The sequence below is a fragment of the Puntigrus tetrazona genome, chromosome 1, assembly GCF_018831695.1.
Source record: "Puntigrus tetrazona isolate hp1 chromosome 1, ASM1883169v1, whole genome shotgun sequence".
Lineage (NCBI taxonomy): Eukaryota > Metazoa > Chordata > Actinopteri > Cypriniformes > Cyprinidae > Puntigrus > Puntigrus tetrazona.
The window spans coordinates 13,788,937-13,809,005 of NC_056699.1; the positions used below are offsets into that span (position 1 = coordinate 13,788,937).

A 20,069-nucleotide genomic window follows, 5' to 3' on the forward strand; every position below is an offset into this window, starting at 1 on the left:
ATTTAACCCCTTCAGCGGGGATCATTCCAACGGTGCTTTTTCATTTAAAGCCCCCCAAACGTTTGACTTTGAATACTGTTTGACCGCCGAAATACTATCAAGAGGGAAAAAGTGTATTAATTCTGGTGGGAATTGACTAGATTTGTGATCTACATCAGAAGCTTTTCACGATTTAACCAAAACCATGTGAAAAAATGGGTGCGATATCCTTGTTTATATATTTTTGGACCTTGACCAGGGAGAAGAACTAGTGCCTATAAAACCACTGAAGATAGGAAGAATCAAAAACACCACGGAAGTCAATGGTGACCCAAAACAGTCTGGTAAGTCTTTCCTACATCGAATTGTCAGCATATCGTAACGTTGTTATGAGATATAGTGTTTGAAGGTTTAATTTGCGATGCGACTGCCATTTTAATAATACACGGGTCCTGTTATTAAAGAGTGCCCACTTTGGCTGAAGTCTTCATTCAAATGTAGTTGAAGATGCTGCGTCTCGTCGGGACAAAGCGGGTGACCTCTTCGCTCATATTTAAAGGGAAGCCTGCCTTTGAGCCTGAAATGGAGACGAGAGCAGACGACCGCAGCGAGGGGAAATAAAGTCTCTCATAGACTGACCGACACTTCCATGTGCTTTGCGATTCGATTCCATACGAAATGCGTATTTATCATCCATTTCTACTTTAATACAAACACGCATTTAATTTTTTTTATAGAAATATTACAATTGCACATCTCACACAGAGATCGCACCGCCGTAGTGCGTTCAGAAACAACACAAATGACCTTCTTTGGAAAAAAAAAAAAAAAAAAAAAAAGATTTTGGGGGAAAGGTTGCTAGTTAACAATCTCTTCAGTTTCTCTTAAATGTAAATAAGATGTTTATTCAAAAACACACAGCAGCTGTATTTTTATATGATTAGAAATATATATATATATATATATATATATAATTTAATCTTTACTTTTTAACAATAAGCTTGATTTCCCTTTTTTAGTTTTAGATTTATTGAAGAATTTCAGACATATTAGCAAAATGGCGCCCGTGCGTAGACTCCTGTACACGGCATGTACTCCATATTCTATTGTCGAGCCCCTTTGTCTTCAACAAAAAAATGGTAGGAAACAAATACAAATTGAGGAAAAATAAAATAATTAAATTTTGGTTTACACCTTGGTTTTGTGTGTTTTAGCATTTTAGATTAAGATTCATAACTTATTAAACACTTTATTTTAACCTTGGTAGGTTGCCAGGTCCCCCAGCTGAGAACCACTTTCAGCTCCATCAGCCAAGCAGTAAGTCAGGGTGAACATATAACGGTCTCTGCTCCAAATGTAAAGTGATGCATACTCTTTGCTCTCTGTATATAAAACCATTAATACCGTATACAGAAAAGTAAGCTCAAATGGAAATAAATCTATTAAAATAACAGAAAGAATACTGGCAGCCTATTACCGGGACATTATCCGTTCATTTTATGGACATTTCTATTAACCCTAAACCGCAATTCAGTGAAGCGCATAATTCAAAATACGGGGTAAAACAACTTCAAAATAAATCCAAATATAGAATCCAATATATTGTGTCCTATTTTTACAGATTTGTTTTAGAGTGCACATAAGACGCAGAACAAGTCCATAGCAGTTCATGAATGTATATTTTTAGGATACGATAGATTTGAAATATCAACAAATGACTTCACATTTATAAATATTTTAGACAAACACAATAAAAAAGAAAATGAATTAGAAGAAAAACACTGCTTCTGATAGTCCTCCTGCTTCTTCCTCCCACTACCACTTTCTTCCTCCTGCACAGAGAAAAAGAGAAGTCTTTAAACTGCATAATGAACGTAAAGTCAAGTACGTGTATTTCCAGCGTCTGTCCACTAGAGGCCTGCAGTCACTTCCTAATCTCACCTGGAAGAGTCTCTACGAAGGCTTTGGGGAAGAAGCCTTCTCTGCCATTGACCCGTCCGCTCCACCATTCATCGTCTATGTGAGCGGTGACCAGGACCCTGTCTCCCTGCTGGAAGGGCAGATCCTCGTCCGTCTCTGCTGTGAAGTCATACAGTGCCACAGCCCACTCTTCACCATTACGTTCAACCTGTAGACACGGATGAAAAACAATGGAATATATAGTCCTCGCTTCACCGGTCGTCATACAGTACACTCACATTCATCAATACACACTATATAACAAATCTCAGTGGTGCCATAAATGGCTGTATATCTCCCAACTGTTCAGTAACTTGTGTATCATTACAAAGGGCCAGCTCCAGTTTGCAACTATAAAAGGAGGAAGATATTAAGATATTATAAATAACATCATGTTTTTTTGTAAGGCTGCTTCAAAATAATGTACAGTAGTCAGTATTTGAAGTGGATCGAAACCTTTCATTAAGGTTGTCCCAAAACCAACACAATACCCGTTTTGGACAACTTTGATGAGATTTTTTGATCCACTTTAAATGTTGACTGCTGTATATTGAGAAAGGTGAAAGCACTATAAAAAAACCACCTCACTGATCTTCTTTTGAGTAACTGAAGTAAATACTGAAAGTACAAGTGTTGTTTTAAAAAGGTAGCACACCCAAATATCAGTCACTTTTTGGTCACAATTCAGAAGACCAGTTATTTTTAAGCTTCTCCTTTTGTGATTTTTAACAGAATAAGTCATACTGCTTGAGTATGACAGAAGTTTCATTTTCAAAACGGTGTCTTTAAATTAGCACTAATAGAGAAAATATATTGTTCCATACAGTGATGTATATGAATGAACTGTTCTATTAAAATGCATTTAGAAACCCCCAAAAACCAGCTCAAGTTTGATTTCATGCCAGCATTAATCACTGTTCATTACTCCAGGACAAGTTGGGAGAAGATACCTCAGTGGCTGTGTAAGACATTCGTGTGTTAGGTGATCCGGCCATTCCTGAGAAACAAAACACAACACGTTACATCTGTAGCCCAAAACATAATCTAGTTCAGGAATGAATTATTACTGTACAGTCAATGCTCCACAGAGTTCTAGAAAAGAGCAGCTGTCCTCATGAGGAGAACCTCCCCGTGCACTGCCTCCTAACAAACGAGACGGTCCTTAATGAAACATAAACAGAAGGGCAAATTCCTCACATTCCCACCACAGGGAGAGAGCTCTGATAAAGCTCTACCACTGCTGGCGCTGGAGGAAGATTAGAAACCCACAAGAGTTCTAGAGCAAAACAAATGTGCCGCATGTTTTCTGAAAACGGAGCTTTATATAGGGTTTCGTTTTCCACGTAGACTGCACGACGGCTACCGTTTTGTTTCTTAAAACGAATTTCAACCTTTGTCGCATTTAAGCCATCGAACCTTTTACCTGACTTCTGTTTATGTTTGTTACTTTTCTAGATTTTGGTATTTTGCCCACATCACAGTTTTAAAATGTGAAAGTCCACCATAAACTATATAATCAGTCATGATGGATGATATAAACAAGCCATTTCAATGTTTATTACATGGAAAACATTCATATAAAAATGTTAACACAGTTATAAATTGTATTAATATTTCATAACCGTCCTAAATTTATGTGCTGGTGTAGTTATGACAATTCCCACCGCAATCAACAGCGATATTAACAAAGTCACTGAGATGATTATCATTTTGAATGAATTTATAGATCTATTGCTTCGGCCTCTTACCAGGTAGTGCAATCTTATTCGGAACAGATTTTTGCATTGAGGGAAGATCCTCAAGCACTTCCACAAAGTTGAGAGGGAAAATACCAGCGTGACCACCGACTTCCCCACGAGCCCACTCCTCTCCCACATATTCTTTGAGCCGAATCACATCACCTTCAGAGAACGAGAGCTCATCGCCCTGCTCTCCCTCAAAGTCGAACCTCGCAACACACCTTGGGCCTCTAAAGAAAACGCAGGGATGTACAATATTAGTCTAGTCGTGTCATGTCACTTCTACAGTAGTTCGTTTGTCTGTCAATCTAACATTGCAGTACATTCAGTAAATTTCAGGATGATTTACCTGACAGGATCAGGAAATGGTTTGGTTTTCCATTCATTTCTGGGTGGTGGCGCAGATGTAGCAGGCTTAAAAAGATTATTGATAACGGTAGAGACGTCACCAACATGTTCACCATCAACCTCAGTGTGTAAAGAATATTTTTGCACACCTGTCACCTAAATTTGAGCAATGTATATATAATTGCAACATGCAATTTGTGTGATCACGTCGTTTCCTTACTTTAAGCATTAAATATACCTTAATACCCTCAATACTAATTATACAAAATGTGTAAGAAAAAAAAAAATCTACACAATATTTGTAAAAATGGGAAAAGTAAATCAGTTTAAAATGATACATTACTTGTATTTTTTATTATTGATAGTTTGTTAGATATAGTTAAGAAGATACTGGGTGGGTTAATCCAGTTTTTCTCAACAATGGGATTTAACTTTAAGTGGTGGGACATTGTTTACTGTATTTATCAAAAATTCCGTATAAGATATTTACCAGTGTCTTGACATAGTTAATGGGGAAGAATCCAGTGATGTTTCTGCATGTACCCATGTACCACTCACTGTCCAGCTGTTCTACATTAGACACCACATCACCAGCCTTCAACATCAGCTCTCCAGGCCCCTCTGAGACACAAACATATGATTAACATAGGAGCAGCTTCATAACAGCATAAGAAAATGTAAAGGAGAAGCAAGTATTTAATTAGTAGTATGAACAACCTGGGAAGTACTTCACAGATACATGGAAATTATTCTTTGATTAAAAAAAAACAACACCACAAATCATAGCCTTATTAAATTATGCTTGCCTTGGAAAACGAATCTTTGTTTTCTTACACAGAACACAAATGTCTATCTATATTCACCTGGAGTGAAGTCATACAGGGCCTGCACTTGTGAAGATCCAGTATTTTCCACCATACCACTGAAAGAACTGTTTTTCTGTGAAAACGCATTGAGAGCCTTGATAGCATGTTGACATTACAAGACGGATAATACTACATCTATTGAACAATATCAATATTGATTACCTGAAGTACTGGATTTCTGGGTATACTTATTAAGGGTGTAATAATCTTCATGTGTGTTTTCTGCACGGTGCCCTTAGCGTTTCCCACTTGACATACAAAGGTTTTATTGTCCAATTCCTCAAGCAAGACGAGAACTTCATTTTTCTAAAGGAGATAAAGCATGGAAATGCTTAAATTTCCCACAACTGAAACTATGAGAGAGAAACACAAAAATCATCTGTAACTTGAGAAGATGGCACTACGGGGCTAATGTGAATGTATTGACTTCAAGGTCACCTGAAAAGAGAGCTCCCCAGTGTTAGTGCCATTGTAGTCATACTCAGCAACACCGTGGGGGATCTCAAGCTGCATAAACCAAAAGAACAGGGCCGAGTTGCATTTATTCGTTCAGTTCCTATGTAATACCACTAAATCAATAAAATAACATCTCACGGTGTATTTATTGTAAAGACGATGTCCAGGGTTGGGTCTCGGCGGTAGGGCAGGTCCTTTTTTTGAAGCTCTACGGTTTTGCTGCTGCCATTGAGGTTGCTGTTGTTTTGATGGCACTATTTGTGAAACTCCTGGATCTGAGGGCCGACGTTGGGAGCCATCTTTCCGTGGAGGAGGAGGTCTTCCTGGGCCTGCTTTAGCTGGTGGCGGTCGTGGAGGTAGAACCTTTCCTCCACTGGGCCTGAAATATTAACGCAGAGTATGTTAGAAACAATACCTGAAGTGACCAAGTTGTCGCACTGAAGCACTTTAAAATCATTACTTCAACAATTGCTAAGCTGATACTGTCAAAACCAACCAGCCTTGTAAAGAGAAATGCACAAAGGCATGCTTAGAAGGTTGAATGAGAGAAAACAGGATAGCTAAATGCATATATTATATATAAATTAACACATGCAGGATTCATTTACCGTGGCGGAAGAGACATATCAGATGAGAAACTGAAGGAGTCCTGGGGGGGACAGAGTTAATAATCAACGTTTAACAGAAGATTTCTTTAAAAACATAACTTATGCACTAATAATGTATGTACAGAATAAATCGAACAATAAAACAACATTGTTCTTGGTTTGACCGTTGTTTCAGATAAAGATACATTTGGAACACATTTCACAGTTGGAATTATTTTTCTGAAAGCTAAATGCCAGGAACATCTTTACAGAATTACACAAATGTGTTATTGTGGGAGCAACAACCTTAATACTAATAGTATAGTTGTTATTATTCAGATTGGCATCTGTGAACACAACTTCTAGATCTAACTAGCTCAGATAGATTCTCTTCGAACTGCTGCTTTGTCACGACAAAAATCTGACCTGAAGGGGCCATAGCCAAAACCATACAAAGTTTCTATTGTTGTATTGTGTCTCTTTGACTTCTGAAAAATGTCAAAAGAAAGCAAGTTGTTTATTTTTTAAATGTCACAAATCTGCAGATTATCTTAATCGCCTACTGCTTGGTTGCTTGTTGCACGGCTGTTGTTTGTTGAGATAGCTGAATAAGGTCTCACTTCACGAGAAGGTTTAGCAGGTGTAGGTGGGCCGCCCACAGCTTTCTGCACAGGTAAAGGTGGAGGAACATCTGCTGCCTCTTCAGGGTCTGAAAAGCAGTAATCCATCCATTAACCATGTGATAAAGCATTATATTTGATACAGAAAATGAATATATATATATATATATATATATATATATATATATAACAAAAATCTTGTGACAATATATGATTATTCCATATAATAAACAAATTAAATTGAGACTACATCTAAAACAAAGTTTATGACCACTTTTATTTGTTTGAAACTCTTTATATTAGCGTTAGGCTACTTAAAACAAGGTGTTTTGGGTAAATTATACCAGGACTACTACTTTAACAAATTTTCAACTGGCATAATTTTAGACTTTAAACACTAAAAATAGCATTAAATAGCTCCCTACTCATAATTACAATGGCTGTTGGTTACACAACACTTACTTTTGTCAGTTTTACTGGGAACTCTTATGACTGTGGGTCTCTTAGTCACCCCCTGTAGCCCCATGTAGGTGAATCCCCCTTGACGGGAAGGTTTAGTGGGAGAATGATCTGTGAGTGGAATACATTAAAACATAAATAAAAAAAAAACGGGTATTACATGTGTATATTTTAGAATGGGGAAAAAAAACGTAGCACTTACTAAGGGGAGCATCCATATAGTCATTGCCAAGCATGTTCGCTGTGGATGTGATGTTAGACAGAAGTGCAGTGGAATTATGGTTATTGAGGTTCAGCAGGTCTTTGCTTGGCTTGAGTGGGGTGGGAGGTCCTTTCAATGCCACTTCTTCCTCATCCGGGGAACTTACATTCTTACCTCTGACCAATGAAGGTCGTGACGGTGGAATAAGGGCTGTCCTGAAGGAAGGCTGAGAGTCAACATTTCTAAAGTCTAAAGATGGTTTTTTGAGAAGCTGAGGTCTTGGAGCTGGCATGGGTGGCATGTCAACCTCTTCGTATAAGTGACTCACAAATTCTGAAACCTGCTCTTCTTTGGGCTTTTTTACAGACGGTCGTGGGGCAATGGAGGGTTTTGGTGCCAGCACAGGTGGTTTGGCAAAAACCTTACGAGGACGGGGAAAAGGTACAGAAGATTCATCGTTCTCTTTGCTCGACTGACTTTCAAAGGCCTGTATTTTTGAAAGGATGTTGCGGTCGCTGTGAAAGGAGGTCATGTTTTCACTTTGCCTCGTCTGCTCTCCCTGGATGCTGACACTGTCGCTCAGATCACTTTGAGGATCAGAGCTGAAGACATCTAAGAGTTCCTGCAGATACTTGCCTGAATGGGCATCAGAAGTCTCCACAAGTGTTACAGGACAACCTTCCCAGCTGTCTTGCAGTGGTATCAGAGGTTGCACATTGACCTGGTTGGATGAGCTCAAGGGATTTGTTTTAGAACGTGGTTGAGGCACTGGACGTGTGATTGAGACTACATCGACATTGGGCTGAGAGTTGGAAGTGCATGTAGAGGATCTGTTTTTTTGATCTGGTTTGCAGGGCAATGATGGCCGAGGTGGTTTTTTTGGCTGCTTCTCTGAAACTGTAGAAGACAAACTGTCAATATTACAATTTACGGTTCACACCGATTTGCACATTGCACTGGTCAGTATGGACAAACCTCCACTGGGATTTTGGAGTGTGCAGGAATCAGGATGCGTCACATTCTCCTCTAGTGAGTCAGTCTGTGTGGCAATAGTTGTGTGCGAGCGTCGTGGAGATGGTAAAGGTGTGGTAACCTGCTCTTTAGTCTTCTCCTTGATCACCTGCTCATAGGATGGTGGGAGCTGAAGCACGAGAGAAGGGAATCACTCGAACGCAAGCATCAAACCAAGCAAACGCGCTACAAGTGTGCAGGAGACAGTCCTAGAGAAATGAGTATGGAAAAAGTAGGGATGCACAAAATGTAGACATCATATCAGAGTTATTTATTAGTATTGGCCAATACGGAATATTATCTTACTGTACATATAAAAAAAATAAAAATTTGAAATTCACTTGAACATATAGAAGCTAGGTTTCCTAATGTTTATGCACATTTTGGAATAATTGAATGTAAAAAAAAAAACATTGTAAGGAAATGCAAAGATGCACATAAATTCTAAAAATACACAAAAAAAAAACGTATGCGCATATCTGATTACAAGGCTCTAGAGTGTGACCTAATTTTTCAATGGTATAACTAAAAAAAAAAAAAAAAAAAAGCTTGCACCTGTGCCAATCAGAGTTAGAGAAAGGCGGATACAAGCAATAAGCAAATACACAACACATTGCTGTCACAACGGCTGTTTTGAATATTCAAGTAAACGCAGTTGGTTACGTCTTAAACAAACAAACAGTTCAGAAAATATTGGATATGTGCCAGTATCGGATTCATGAGTTTCTTATTTTAGGCTAATAATATTAAATCAAGAAAAAACAACAACAAATAAACAGGAAAAACTTGAAAATAACTCAGTTACTTTAAGTAAACATTGCCTATGTGGACAGCGATTATATATATAAAAAAAAAAAATGAACTTGTAAAACTGGTATGTTAAATGCTATGCGGTCAAAAATTTGAGCAGGGCAACCAGAGCAACCACTGCAAAAAGTTAGTCTGGAGCCCTGGATGAGATCAAAAAAAAGTTCATAAGCTACAACAAATGTAAACATTTACTGAATATATTTTCCACCATAAGCATTCAAAAAAAAAAAAAAAAAAAAAAAAAAAAAAGACTTTGTGTGCTTTAATACGTGCATATTCATATGTTATGAATGGATGCTGGATGGAAATGGTGGAATTTTTTTTCTAGATATCTGTCAGTGTTGTTTTAGTGTCATTTATATATTATGAATTAATTATATTTTTGTTTTTGTATTTAATATTTGTGGATAAAAAAAAAAAGTATATTCTTTTTTTTATATATACATTCTTACATTTTATTTTAGTACTTATTTCAAAATTTAAAACTACACTATTGCTAAATCAATTATTTAAATCACAGTGGTTTATAAGTTAGTAATTCATGGGTTAGTTTCTCAAATACAAGGAAAGTTTCCATGCTTTTACTAAAAAGTAAAAGTAAAGACATGCTAAGAAAACAGAATCCAGACACCTGTCTGGCACAACTGTTTGTTAATGGCAGCTGTTGAACTGGGCATAGAGCTATAAATCACTGTACCTGAGCAGAGGTCAGAACACTCTCACTCCAGATTGGTTGTGTGGTGAAAGCTGTGGATGGTATTTGTCTGGACACCCCTGAATGCCAAGAAGTGGCTGTTAGCGGCTCTGCCGATAGGATGGTTATCTCTGGACGCCTGAAAACAATAACAGTTTCCTTATTAATACATACGAATGCATTTCACTAACATTTCAAAGCACAGACATACATCAAGTTAAAAAAACATGAGGATCACTCTGGCATTTTCTACCCCGAATCAGGAATTAAACTCATGTACTAACTTGGGATACTGGCACAGTTAAAGTATATTTAAAGGAGTATTGCCAGGGAATCAATGTTTCAATATAATATATTTTTACTACTTTTCTGCCTTAAAATTGTAATGATGTGTTTAAATGGATTATAGTGGGTTATATTGTCAGCGTTAGCAACTGTATCCAACATAAACATGAATGAGCATATGAGACTGATTAAGTGTTTTGGACAGATAAAAGTGTAGCCTAGTTGAAACATGTTCTTCTAAACACTGAGCCATGTTGTCTACACAAGAGACGTATTGTGATCCCTCCCATCACTTCCTATAAACAATTTACCATCTCTATAAATTAAAAATGGCCAAAATAGTTGAAATAAGCTCACCTTCTTTCTCTGGAGCAGTCCGGTTGCGAGTGAGCTCTTGCAGAAGCTGGAAGATTTGTCATCATTTAGCATTTCAACACACACATATAAAATATAAATAATATAAGAAGATGGCATTCCTAGAATGTGTCATGTAAACCTAGATTTACATAACGTTATACTCACTTCTTTTAAAAGCTGCTTTGATTGAAGAAAGGGGTCCTTGACTTAAAAAAAAAAAGCGAACAAAAATTGACATGATTCAAAAAGCATTCCTGATCTGTGGGGTACTCTTAAGGCTTTAGGGTTGTTTAAAGGAAAGACATCTGGTACGGCTCATACACATGAACACAAGTCATGACCAGAGTAAAACAAAACACATACATATAATACTAGCTTGGTGTCATTAAGATCTGTTTTGCTTGAAAGAAATTAATACAAATCATTTCTGAAGGATCGTGCAACACTGAAAGTAGGACTGAAAGTAATAACTGCTGAAAATTCATTTGTACCATTATTACATACTTTAAATGGCACTAAAATTAAAATAGGCAGCTATTTTAAGTTGCAAAAGCATTTAATGATATGACTATTTTTATGTATTTTAACCAAAAAGGCAGCCTAGGTGAGATTCTTCAGCCAAAAACAATGTTACCTTTTTTTAAACTGTTGAAAGTTACTAGAGAATGTTTAACACATACATCCATGCACTATTGTAAATAACATTTTTACTACCACAGTATCTTCAACAGATTATGGTGACCGTTATTTCTCTCACACAAAATGTTAACTTTTATTGCATTACTGCTTCATAAAACTTTGCTTTAACTACTTTCAATTTAACGTGTGTTCCCGTCTTAAACTGTTTCTCATTTCTACTGGGTGTCCAATAGCACACAGAAATGAATCTAATAATACTACTACTGTACTACAGTGCTAAAAAGACAGAGCAAACAAAAGGACAGCTAAACGCTGCACAAAGTGACAAAGATACACAGGCATTTATTCCATACCTTAGACTGGTAGATGTATGAAGTTTTAAATGAATTCATTAGAGCAAATATCACTATCCCTTCCAAAATTACAGAGCTCACTGGTAAAAGTTATTTGATCTTTCAAGCAGAAGACTTTACTTCCTGACTATGTGGAGTGAGAGTGAGAGAGAGAGAGAGAGAGAGTCTGGTCAGGCCAGTACACCAGCAAGCTCTCAAAAGGCAGCTTTAGCTCCGCTTCAAAATGAGAACCAGCTGACAAGTTAGATTCACACCCTTGACGTCTCCCACCTTACAGAGGCATCACTAGCTCAGCAAGAAGCAAGCACAGCTATCCATCAGATTTGTCACAGGTCGATTCATGGCCTTTCGTTGCTGACATTACACAGCGTGACAAAAAGCGATTTGTTTAATAAGGCGCTGATTGTAAAACTGAATTCACTTTTTTGCATTGGAATTAAAGCAACATTTATGAATTCCCTGCATGTTCATGGCTAGCCCGACATTACCTCAACTGGACCTTATAACTTGTAATAACTCTTGTTTATGCAATTCTGGGTGATACTTTATTTTAGGGTCTCTTGACTAGTTGCTTATTAGCATGCATATACCAGAATCATTTATTAGTAGTAATTAACCACTAATGTCCTATTTTGCATGGCCTTATTCTACATCCTTATAATATCTCAAACCTTACTAGTTACTGTACTAACTAGCAGCAGCATATTAGGAATTTATTGAGGTGAAAGTAGTTAATAGTGAATAAGTGCTCCCTATTCTAAAGTGTTACCCAATTCTGATTAAACAGGTCTGGATTGCCAGTCTACATCTTGCAATTCGGACTTTATAACTCAATTCTGAGAAAAAAAAAAATGTGAAAATGTACTTTTTAAATACCTTATATAAATTTAGTTTTATTCTTGTCCCATTTTCAAACTTAAAATACGAAAGTCCATTAAAAATAAAAAGTGTCAGTTGTTTTGTATGTTATATACTATATAATATAAACAGAGTTAAATAATCATATTTTATATCAGTCTGTTCTGCGTAAAACAAACAAATTTGCCCCGAATGAAGTTTTTGTATTTGGTTACCATCTGTCAATAGCATTCTTCAGATGAAATGTGAGATATTTTAATAAAACAAATCAATGTGAGAAAAATCAAGGTAAATATAAAAGGTGTAGATATTTAACTGTGCATGTTTTAGAAGCAGTAGATGCTAGTTTTGATATTGTCTAGCAAGGCAAAGTAGAAGAAGAAAGAAAGAGAGAAAGAAAGCCATCTGCATCCATGATATACAAAATAATACATCATCTGAGAAGTATTGATGTTGTGGAAATTCAACTAGTGAAAATGTTCAAATCAAAATCCCAGGATCCCATTTCGTCTGAGAATAACAAAACCTCTAAATACCAGAAAAGTACCACACGATTAATGATCATTATTTTAAAAGTTAAATATTCAACAAGCACATATGAATCTGACCTTGCATACTATTAAAGGTCAAAACTTAATTTGTAAACTTCAATGGCCTGTTAATTTTTGACAGCCATTTACACATGATCTAAAAATATACAGATGCTGAACATTCAAACAAGTGCACTGCACCAAACTAGACAAGATTTCAGAGTTACTAGAACCTCAAGTATTAGGCAATTAGCAGAACAACTAATTTACGATTGTAACATTTAACGGTGAATGAAATAATAATCTTTCTACATTCAAAGAAATGAATGTTCAATCTACATTCAAAGTTCTCAAACAGTACGATTCTGTGTTTCCATCTTACCTTATATGTAAGTGCTCTGCTTTATTTTTTTCTGAACGATCTGGAAAACACAAAGCATAAAACATCAGCTAAATTTCTTTGTGACATTTTATTTAACCGTTTGTCAATCTATGTTTGCTGCATGCAGTGACTAAATCCTCAGGCAGCGCTGACAGTAGTGACGCCATCTGTTCAGCTGGTTAAGGGTACGTTCCTGATAAACCTGTTTTAAAGAGCAAAGCTTCGGGACAGAGCTAAAGGCTACAACCACAATAGTTTCTCCACGAAACCTCGCTCAGTGTTCGCACCACTCGGGTCCAAACAGCTCTTACAGCACTTTCCTGGTTTCAGAGATAAAGCACGTTCATTTGTGTCTGTCTTTTCACTTTTGAGCATTTAACACATTATTAAAAGCTTATGATTACAAAGCTTGTAGAACAAGACCATCGCCTTTCACTACACCACAGGATCCTTGTTACTCCCGACAGCACTGATCATTCATAGAAAACTTTACTTTCCCCAGGTAATGAAAGTGAACTCATAAAACAGAATGACTGCTTTGGCAATGAGGTCTTTGTGTCTTTGTTGCAGTTGTCTACTGATCTATCACTGTCCCCAGACACACCTGCTGGGTCCAGTTTCTGTTCTCTCTGTGACTGTGTGTGTGTGTGAGACAAAGCTGTACCTCACAGCATACGTGAAGTCATTTGATTTAAATTTGTTATAAACACCATTTTCTACCAGTTAAATACAAAAGACAAAATACATTTAACTAAAACAAAACTAATCAAAGAATTGGATACATAGTCCTACCTTCATATTGCAGAGAACAGCAAGCAGGCTCATAACCCAGCTTCAGATTCAAATGTTTGCAAGAGGAAGCACAACTCCCGGTCAAAGTGACGTCTTTTTTTTTTTCATTAGGTATGTTGACACAACCAGGGTGCCATGCAGGAATGCAGCCAATCAGGAAGTATTTCTCTTCTGACATTAATGCACCAAAAAATTAGTTAACCAATAGTCAAATATTCCTGCACACATACGCATACTGACCCAAAAACATGGCACACTATCTATCGGTACAGATGCCCACCTTGTTACTGTGAGCAGTTCATGGGTTTAGAGAAATACATCCTGATATCACATTATGCTATCTGATTGATCACGGTTACTAATCCAGGAAGATGGTGTGGTTTTGTGCTGATAGCAGGATAGCAACCGGCTCTCACTTACTGATATTATTACATGGAAACACACGAAGCCGGTCTTAGTCTCAGATCAGTAAAAAGAGAGCAGTTCCCAAAAGATATTTTAGCATTAACAAAAATTGCACTTGACATGTTCAAATTCTGACACCTGATCGGTGGTGTTCATTTGTATTGCAGTGACCAAATTTAAAATGTCAAGATTCTATTCAAACACAAGTTATGGTACTAAAAATAGTCTTAACCGGTTCTTAAAAATGCTACTAAACAAGTATAGCAATAATAATACAGTAGGTATCCTTTACGCACAAACGACAGCTTAGGCCTATCAGCAAAACCACTGTTAATATATATATTTGCTGATGAAAACTTTACAAACGGCACTCGTTACAAATTTGGGAAGATGGTTTGGTGTGGGTTGCGTTTTCAATCATACTAAGCCATTTTGCATTCTCACAACCTTGCACTGATAAAATGCTTTAAAAAAAAACTAAAGTTATCAAAGATATAGCGAGTAAAACCATTTCATATACTCCTCAATGGTAATTTTCTGTTGCATTTGGCACTCAGCAAGCGTTCATTATGCTAATACCATATGCCTACCTCTGGTTATGGAATCACACAAGACAGATGTTACCAGGAGCTGCTCGTAAACACAGCCACTATGTTAAGACCGTGTCTTAATAACTGACCAACTAGAAGTCATCCAAGTCCTAACAAGTCTTACATTTTGCAACCTAAACCAATCCACATTTTTATGGACTGCCTATAACAAGCTATGACAAAAACTAGATGACTAATGACTAAGACTTGTCAAAGTGTTTTATGCAGTCAGCCCCAGGTGTAAACAGGGCTTTTGAGAGACAAAAAGCGAAGGTTAGCCAGGATTAAAGAAGGCTCTCGTTCTGACACCGAGACATCAAAGCGATTGCTATTAGCTGAAAAAAAATGTGAGGCATGAATTTTGTGGATAAAGATCTGGTTTAGACAAGTTGGAAGGCATTATGAACAGTCTATGGGATACGTTTGTGCTGACAGAGCGTCTCTGTGTGTAAAGCCGGTTTGTTCAGGACAACACTTTTAGTCATTGTACTGAGAGACAAAACCTTTTCACACAGACCTAAAATCAGTCTTCCAGATTACAGCAAACAGCACAGGTTAGGAACTAAATCTATTTCGACAGAGGCCTGTCCATGAAACCTCATTCAGAAGATATAAACACACCGACAAAGGGGTAGTGATGAAATGAAAATTCTACCATTATTGTTAACTAGAATACAAAAATAAATAAATGTTTGGCTCAAAGATAAAGGTCTAAGTGTTTTTGTCAACACAACGTAGTCCAGTTTCATTAAATTTTTCCCCGAAAATATATTATTTTGTGTTTAACAAAAGAAAGAAACGCATACAGGATAGGAATAACATGAGGGTGTTCATTATTAAAAAAGGAATACATCTAATGTTTGCATAACAAAAATTGTTAACACAATACGTTTGTATTCCCTGAAGACAATTTCTTTTTTGTACATCATAAATATTAAAAGAATGAATGTGTTAGAAAAATCAGAGAGAAGCCAGCAGCCAAAAATCACTGACGCGACGGTCTGATGTGAACAGTCAGAGATGATTAAATGTGTCACGCTGAGCACAGAACATTCCCAGAAGACACTCTGAGGAGCTGCTAAACTTCTACCATATTACAGACACAAACAAGTTGGTTTAATGTCAATCTACAACTTAAAAGCACTGACATACAAAACATTAAAAAGGCAGGGTAGGTGATTTTATTTAGAACACTTATCTTGGTGATTGATATTGGGACGCGAGCGGTCGTCCCTTCAGTCGAAGCAGTGGGATTTATCCGTTTATGTATTTATTAAAGCAGGAAAACTCCCGTTCCACAGCTCACGTCTTCAAACAACATAAAGCAATGATATTTTGTTTCCAATTGAATCACCGTTTAATGAATTGGACAAGTGTCGATGGTTTACTCAGTTATTTGTCACGAGCAGAAAAATTGAACATGCATCAAGGGTCACTTACAATTCCCAGCTAGTCAAGCACAAAACACCACTCGAAAATATAATTCGAAGTCCGGAACCAAGAGTGTATATAAAACAAGGCCTTCTTGTCAGTTGCTGGCCAATGCAGACAAGAGAGTATGATGTCATAGTCTGCGAGGACGTGTTGAAACTGGAGCATTTCTTCTGACTTTACGAGACTTTAAGCAGAGGACAGGCAAGGAAAGCTTTAGACACTGTATGTTATACGGACACGCATATCGGTGTTCACTGAATCCGGTTTCATACAACTCCTTAAAGATTGAAAAGAAAACAAAACTTATATATACACACACACACACACACACACACATCTTAGACTGAAGAACATATGAAAGACGTATAATATGCCATCTGTCCAGACACACACACACATGACGCTGCACAGGTGGTACGCTTTCACACAGGCTGTAACAAGCACAACTGCTGCCTCATGTTTCCTGGGTGGTGTCACCTGTTGTGTGTCAACACGGGAAAGCTGGGACCTGCTGTTTTAACTCCCACTCACAGCTGACTCACCAGTACACCCAGGGCAACACCAACTTTACACTATACATCCATTCTGGTTAATGCTCTGTGCTTTTAAAAAAAAATTGCCAGGCTAAATAAATCAGCAGTAAACATCAAAAACAAGTCATTATTTTGTATTAATCCATTTAGCATATTAAGAGGTGAAATGCATTCACTACACTGAGTGAATTAATCAGGAATACAAAATGCTTTCAACGATGGTTTTAAACATTTGACAGCATTGATTTCACACACACACACACACACATACATATATACATATACATATAGAGGTGTATCTACTAATAGGACATTTAGAATGAGAAATCTAATGTGAATTAATATCATATGCTGCAATATCAACATGTAAAAATAAATGTCAAAATTGTTAGTGTTTGATTTTCTAATCCTAAATATCCGTGTTGACAAAGTTGCAACAGCAGAAAAGCAAAAAAAGTAGCCCAGCATTGAAACAATATGTTTGCAATAGTCTAATATCAGGCTTTTACTGTAGGCCTACTGTACTCTTTTCATCATTTCTGCTTAATAAAGTGACATTTCAGAAAGTCGCAGAAGTTCGTTGTCTTCTAGTGATACTAAAGCACTCTCTCGCAGCTCAAACAATAAAGTTTATTCTTCGCTAATAGGAGTAATAACTCTCCTACCTGTTGAATTTCTTCTCGCAATGGCAACATTTGAAAAATCTTCATCTCCATCATAGCGGGCTTCAGCCATTAGTATTACAATAAGTTCCGTGTATTGTAAAACTCTGACTATATTTATAGGCTTCTCCCTTTCGTAGACGATAAAAAGCTGATTAAAGCTCAATAAAAAAAAGGTAAGCTCTACGACTAGAGTGATCGCAGACCTGTGTGTGTTAGATGAAGAGTGATGAACGGAATCCCGAGCTCGGCGCGAGCATCTTCACGCGCTGTGCACGCGCGTCTGTGGGCGTGGTTCAGCAGAGGGCGGCAAAACACAAACCTGACCGAGGTAAACTTCTTCTACTTCCACTGCTGAATACATAGGCTACAGTGAAAAATAAAGAACACCCGTTTTCATTATCAGAGCAATCGAACACCTTTACTGGTCATCAGAAAGTGCATTTCCGAAAAAGCGATTTTTGCTGCCACAGATTTGAAAAGCGTAATGAAGGCCATTTCCAAACAGTCTGAAGTCCATCAATCCGAGATGATTATTTTCACGTGACGTTCAAGACAGACGCGGTCTTCTCAGGAGTGTATGTCACAGTCTTGGTCAGACCGTACAAATTCTGAGAAACTGCAGACAAACCCTAGAACTACACCTCAGACTCCACAGGCCTCCGATAAAATATCAAATGAGAAAATATTTGACAGTTGACAATTATGGCAAGTACTGTAACTCTTTGAAAAGGTTTGCCAGAAGAAAGCCTCTTCTCACTAAAAAGATAACAACGAAACATGGCCCACTAGCCTAGGTTACATGACACACTATCATAGCACGCTTAGCTAAAGTCTGCAAAGTTGTAAAGAACGCTGGGATGAAACCGCTTCCATACTGAGATGTTAAAATCTCACATAGGTGTTGAGTGAAGGCCAGCCCACAGACTAAGAGCTGTTTGTGATCCAGGTAAATACATGACAGATAAGGGCTGGGTCTTCCTTTATCACATGGGATCACTTGATTCCTGAAAGGGGTAGTGGGAAACTTACCCTGCCAGGCTGGGGTCTTGTTGAAGGAGAGGGCTTGTAAGTCTGGTGAGCAGACAGATGATAACAGTCAGGAGGGCTGGCTCACTCTCTATACACTTAAAGATGCACATAATATTAAAAAAAAAAAAAAACTACATGGCAAATGAATAATTAAATTTACATTTAACAACTTTATCCTATAAATCATTGCTGCATACATTTGTTTTATTTTAATGATTTTTGCTTCTACTTTTTTAGTTGTTGAACGGTCATTATTATTATGATTATTTTTCAGAGGCGCTTTTATTTTTCACTAAGGGATGCTCTGCTGCCCTCTTGTGTTTGTTTTCAGTCAGTGTGCATCCTTTTTTCTGATTATCTCGGAAAACTGACGTAGAATGAAAAATGATCAAAACATTCGATGCTATATATATATATATATGAGATGAATGAGTAAGATAACCTTCTGAATCATTTTTTTTTCCTCTGATAGGGTTAAAGTGATCAAATGACTAAAACACTTACAAAAAAGATAATGCGCTTGACAAATGCTGTCCTTTTTCTTCTGAGAATGACAATCATCTGTTCACCTTTGATGGCATTAAGATCCACCTGGAGCAATCTCTCTGACAGCTGGTAGCTTTGCCTTTTTTCCCCCCGCGGCCTCTGCACCACACCAGCAGCCACTGCTCTCTAAAACTGAGTTCATTCCCTCCTTTCACGTTCAGCAGGGCTGCCCAGACCTGCTCGTGGAGATCTTCCTACTTGCAGAATTCAGCTCCTGATCAACACACCTGTCTGTAGGCTAATTATCAGGCGCTCCATTAGGTCTTAATTAGCCGGTTCAGTTGTGTTTGATCAGGGTTGGAGCAGAACTTCACAGGATGGTAGATCTCCAGGAACAGATTTGGGCACGTCTGATTTATACAAGTGTCTCTAGAGTCTAGACCATTATTGCACTTTTACCACCACTTTAACCTGCGCTCAGTCACATCAACAACACAACTAAAGTGCAGTTCCATGCCGCTGAAACTCTGGCTGGCAAAAGCTTCAAAAGTTCAGTACTTACTTTGCTGGACAACCACAATCAGTCATCTGTAATATAAGGCCTACTGTTCGACTGGTTCTACAAAACACCAACCAGAATAGCCAGGAACAATTAGTTTACAGCGCAACCGCTCAGTACTAGTATAGACCTGTTCTGCTGTTTATTGTTACAGTTACAGTTCTTTCTCTATTTAAATTGATAGTGTGCACTTTGTAGGCTAGGTTGAATACGACTTCACAACAAATGTCACATTTTTAAACTCGTTAGCGTCCTGATACGATAACGATTTCCCCTTTCCATTCTTTTCTTGTTCAATCAAAGCGTAATTTCTCTTCTTTTATTACATTTTACATTTTCTAAATTCAGAATTTTACATCGTCCCCAGTGTATGTTTATAAGTCTGATTTCTGTAAAGCCACTTCTTAGTTGTGTTCTCGTGTTTTCGACCAGCAGATGTCAC

General features: G+C 37.5%; 1 protein-coding gene and 1 long non-coding RNA gene across 12 annotated transcripts; one reads left to right on the top strand and one right to left on the bottom strand.

The window, feature by feature from the left end:
- Positions 1 to 35: 35 nt before the first annotated feature.
- Positions 36 to 2,017, top strand: LOC122345860. 4 transcript variants are annotated; one of them, XR_006251049.1, is made up of 4 exons: positions 39 to 323; positions 444 to 1,118; positions 1,247 to 1,296; positions 1,880 to 2,017. It is a non-coding gene; the product is annotated as an uncharacterized LOC122345860 (long non-coding RNA). The 4 variants fall into 4 exon arrangements; XR_006251050.1 differs by having other exon boundaries at positions 36 to 323; positions 444 to 1,296; positions 1,820 to 1,922; XR_006251048.1 differs by having other exon boundaries at positions 38 to 323; positions 444 to 1,296.
- Positions 1,639 to 19,332, bottom strand: sh3d19 (SH3 domain containing 19). 8 transcript variants are annotated; one of them, XM_043240306.1, is made up of 20 exons: positions 19,152 to 19,332; positions 18,583 to 18,677; positions 10,538 to 10,578; positions 10,373 to 10,418; positions 9,734 to 9,869; positions 8,191 to 8,356; positions 7,216 to 8,112; positions 7,017 to 7,124; positions 6,498 to 6,643; positions 5,956 to 5,996; positions 5,486 to 5,726; positions 5,330 to 5,398; positions 5,054 to 5,197; positions 4,889 to 4,964; positions 4,516 to 4,646; positions 4,027 to 4,181; positions 3,687 to 3,907; positions 2,889 to 2,935; positions 1,921 to 2,107; positions 1,639 to 1,811 (listed from the first exon to the last, which is right to left on the bottom strand). In XM_043240306.1, exons 1-20 carry the CDS (start codon positions 19,161 to 19,163, stop codon positions 1,795 to 1,797), a joined length of 2,976 nt encoding a protein of 991 aa, XP_043096241.1. In that variant the 5' UTR covers positions 19,164 to 19,332; the 3' UTR covers positions 1,639 to 1,794. The 8 variants fall into 8 exon arrangements, with proteins under 8 accessions (XP_043096241.1, XP_043096222.1, XP_043096235.1 ...); XM_043240287.1 differs by having other exon boundaries at positions 19,087 to 19,332; XM_043240300.1 differs by lacking the exons at positions 18,583 to 18,677; positions 19,152 to 19,332 and adding exons at positions 13,135 to 13,174; positions 17,554 to 17,762.
- Between the last annotated feature and the right edge of the window lie 737 nt (positions 19,333 to 20,069).

Bases quoted from the DNA above. Each gene is read 5' to 3' on its own strand.
- sh3d19 (XM_043240269.1), bottom strand. From the start codon at position 14,104: ATGTCAGAAGAGAAATACTTCCTGATTGGCTGCATTCCTGCATGGCAC. The intron at 4,647-4,888 runs GTGAATATAGAT...TTTGTGTCTCAG, and splicing joins CCTGTATGACTTCACTCCAG to AGGGGCCTGGAGAGCTGATG. The intron at 3,908-4,026 runs GTAAATCATCCT...CGTTTTCTTTAG, and splicing joins CCATTTCCTGATCCTGTCAG to AGGCCCAAGGTGTGTTGCGA.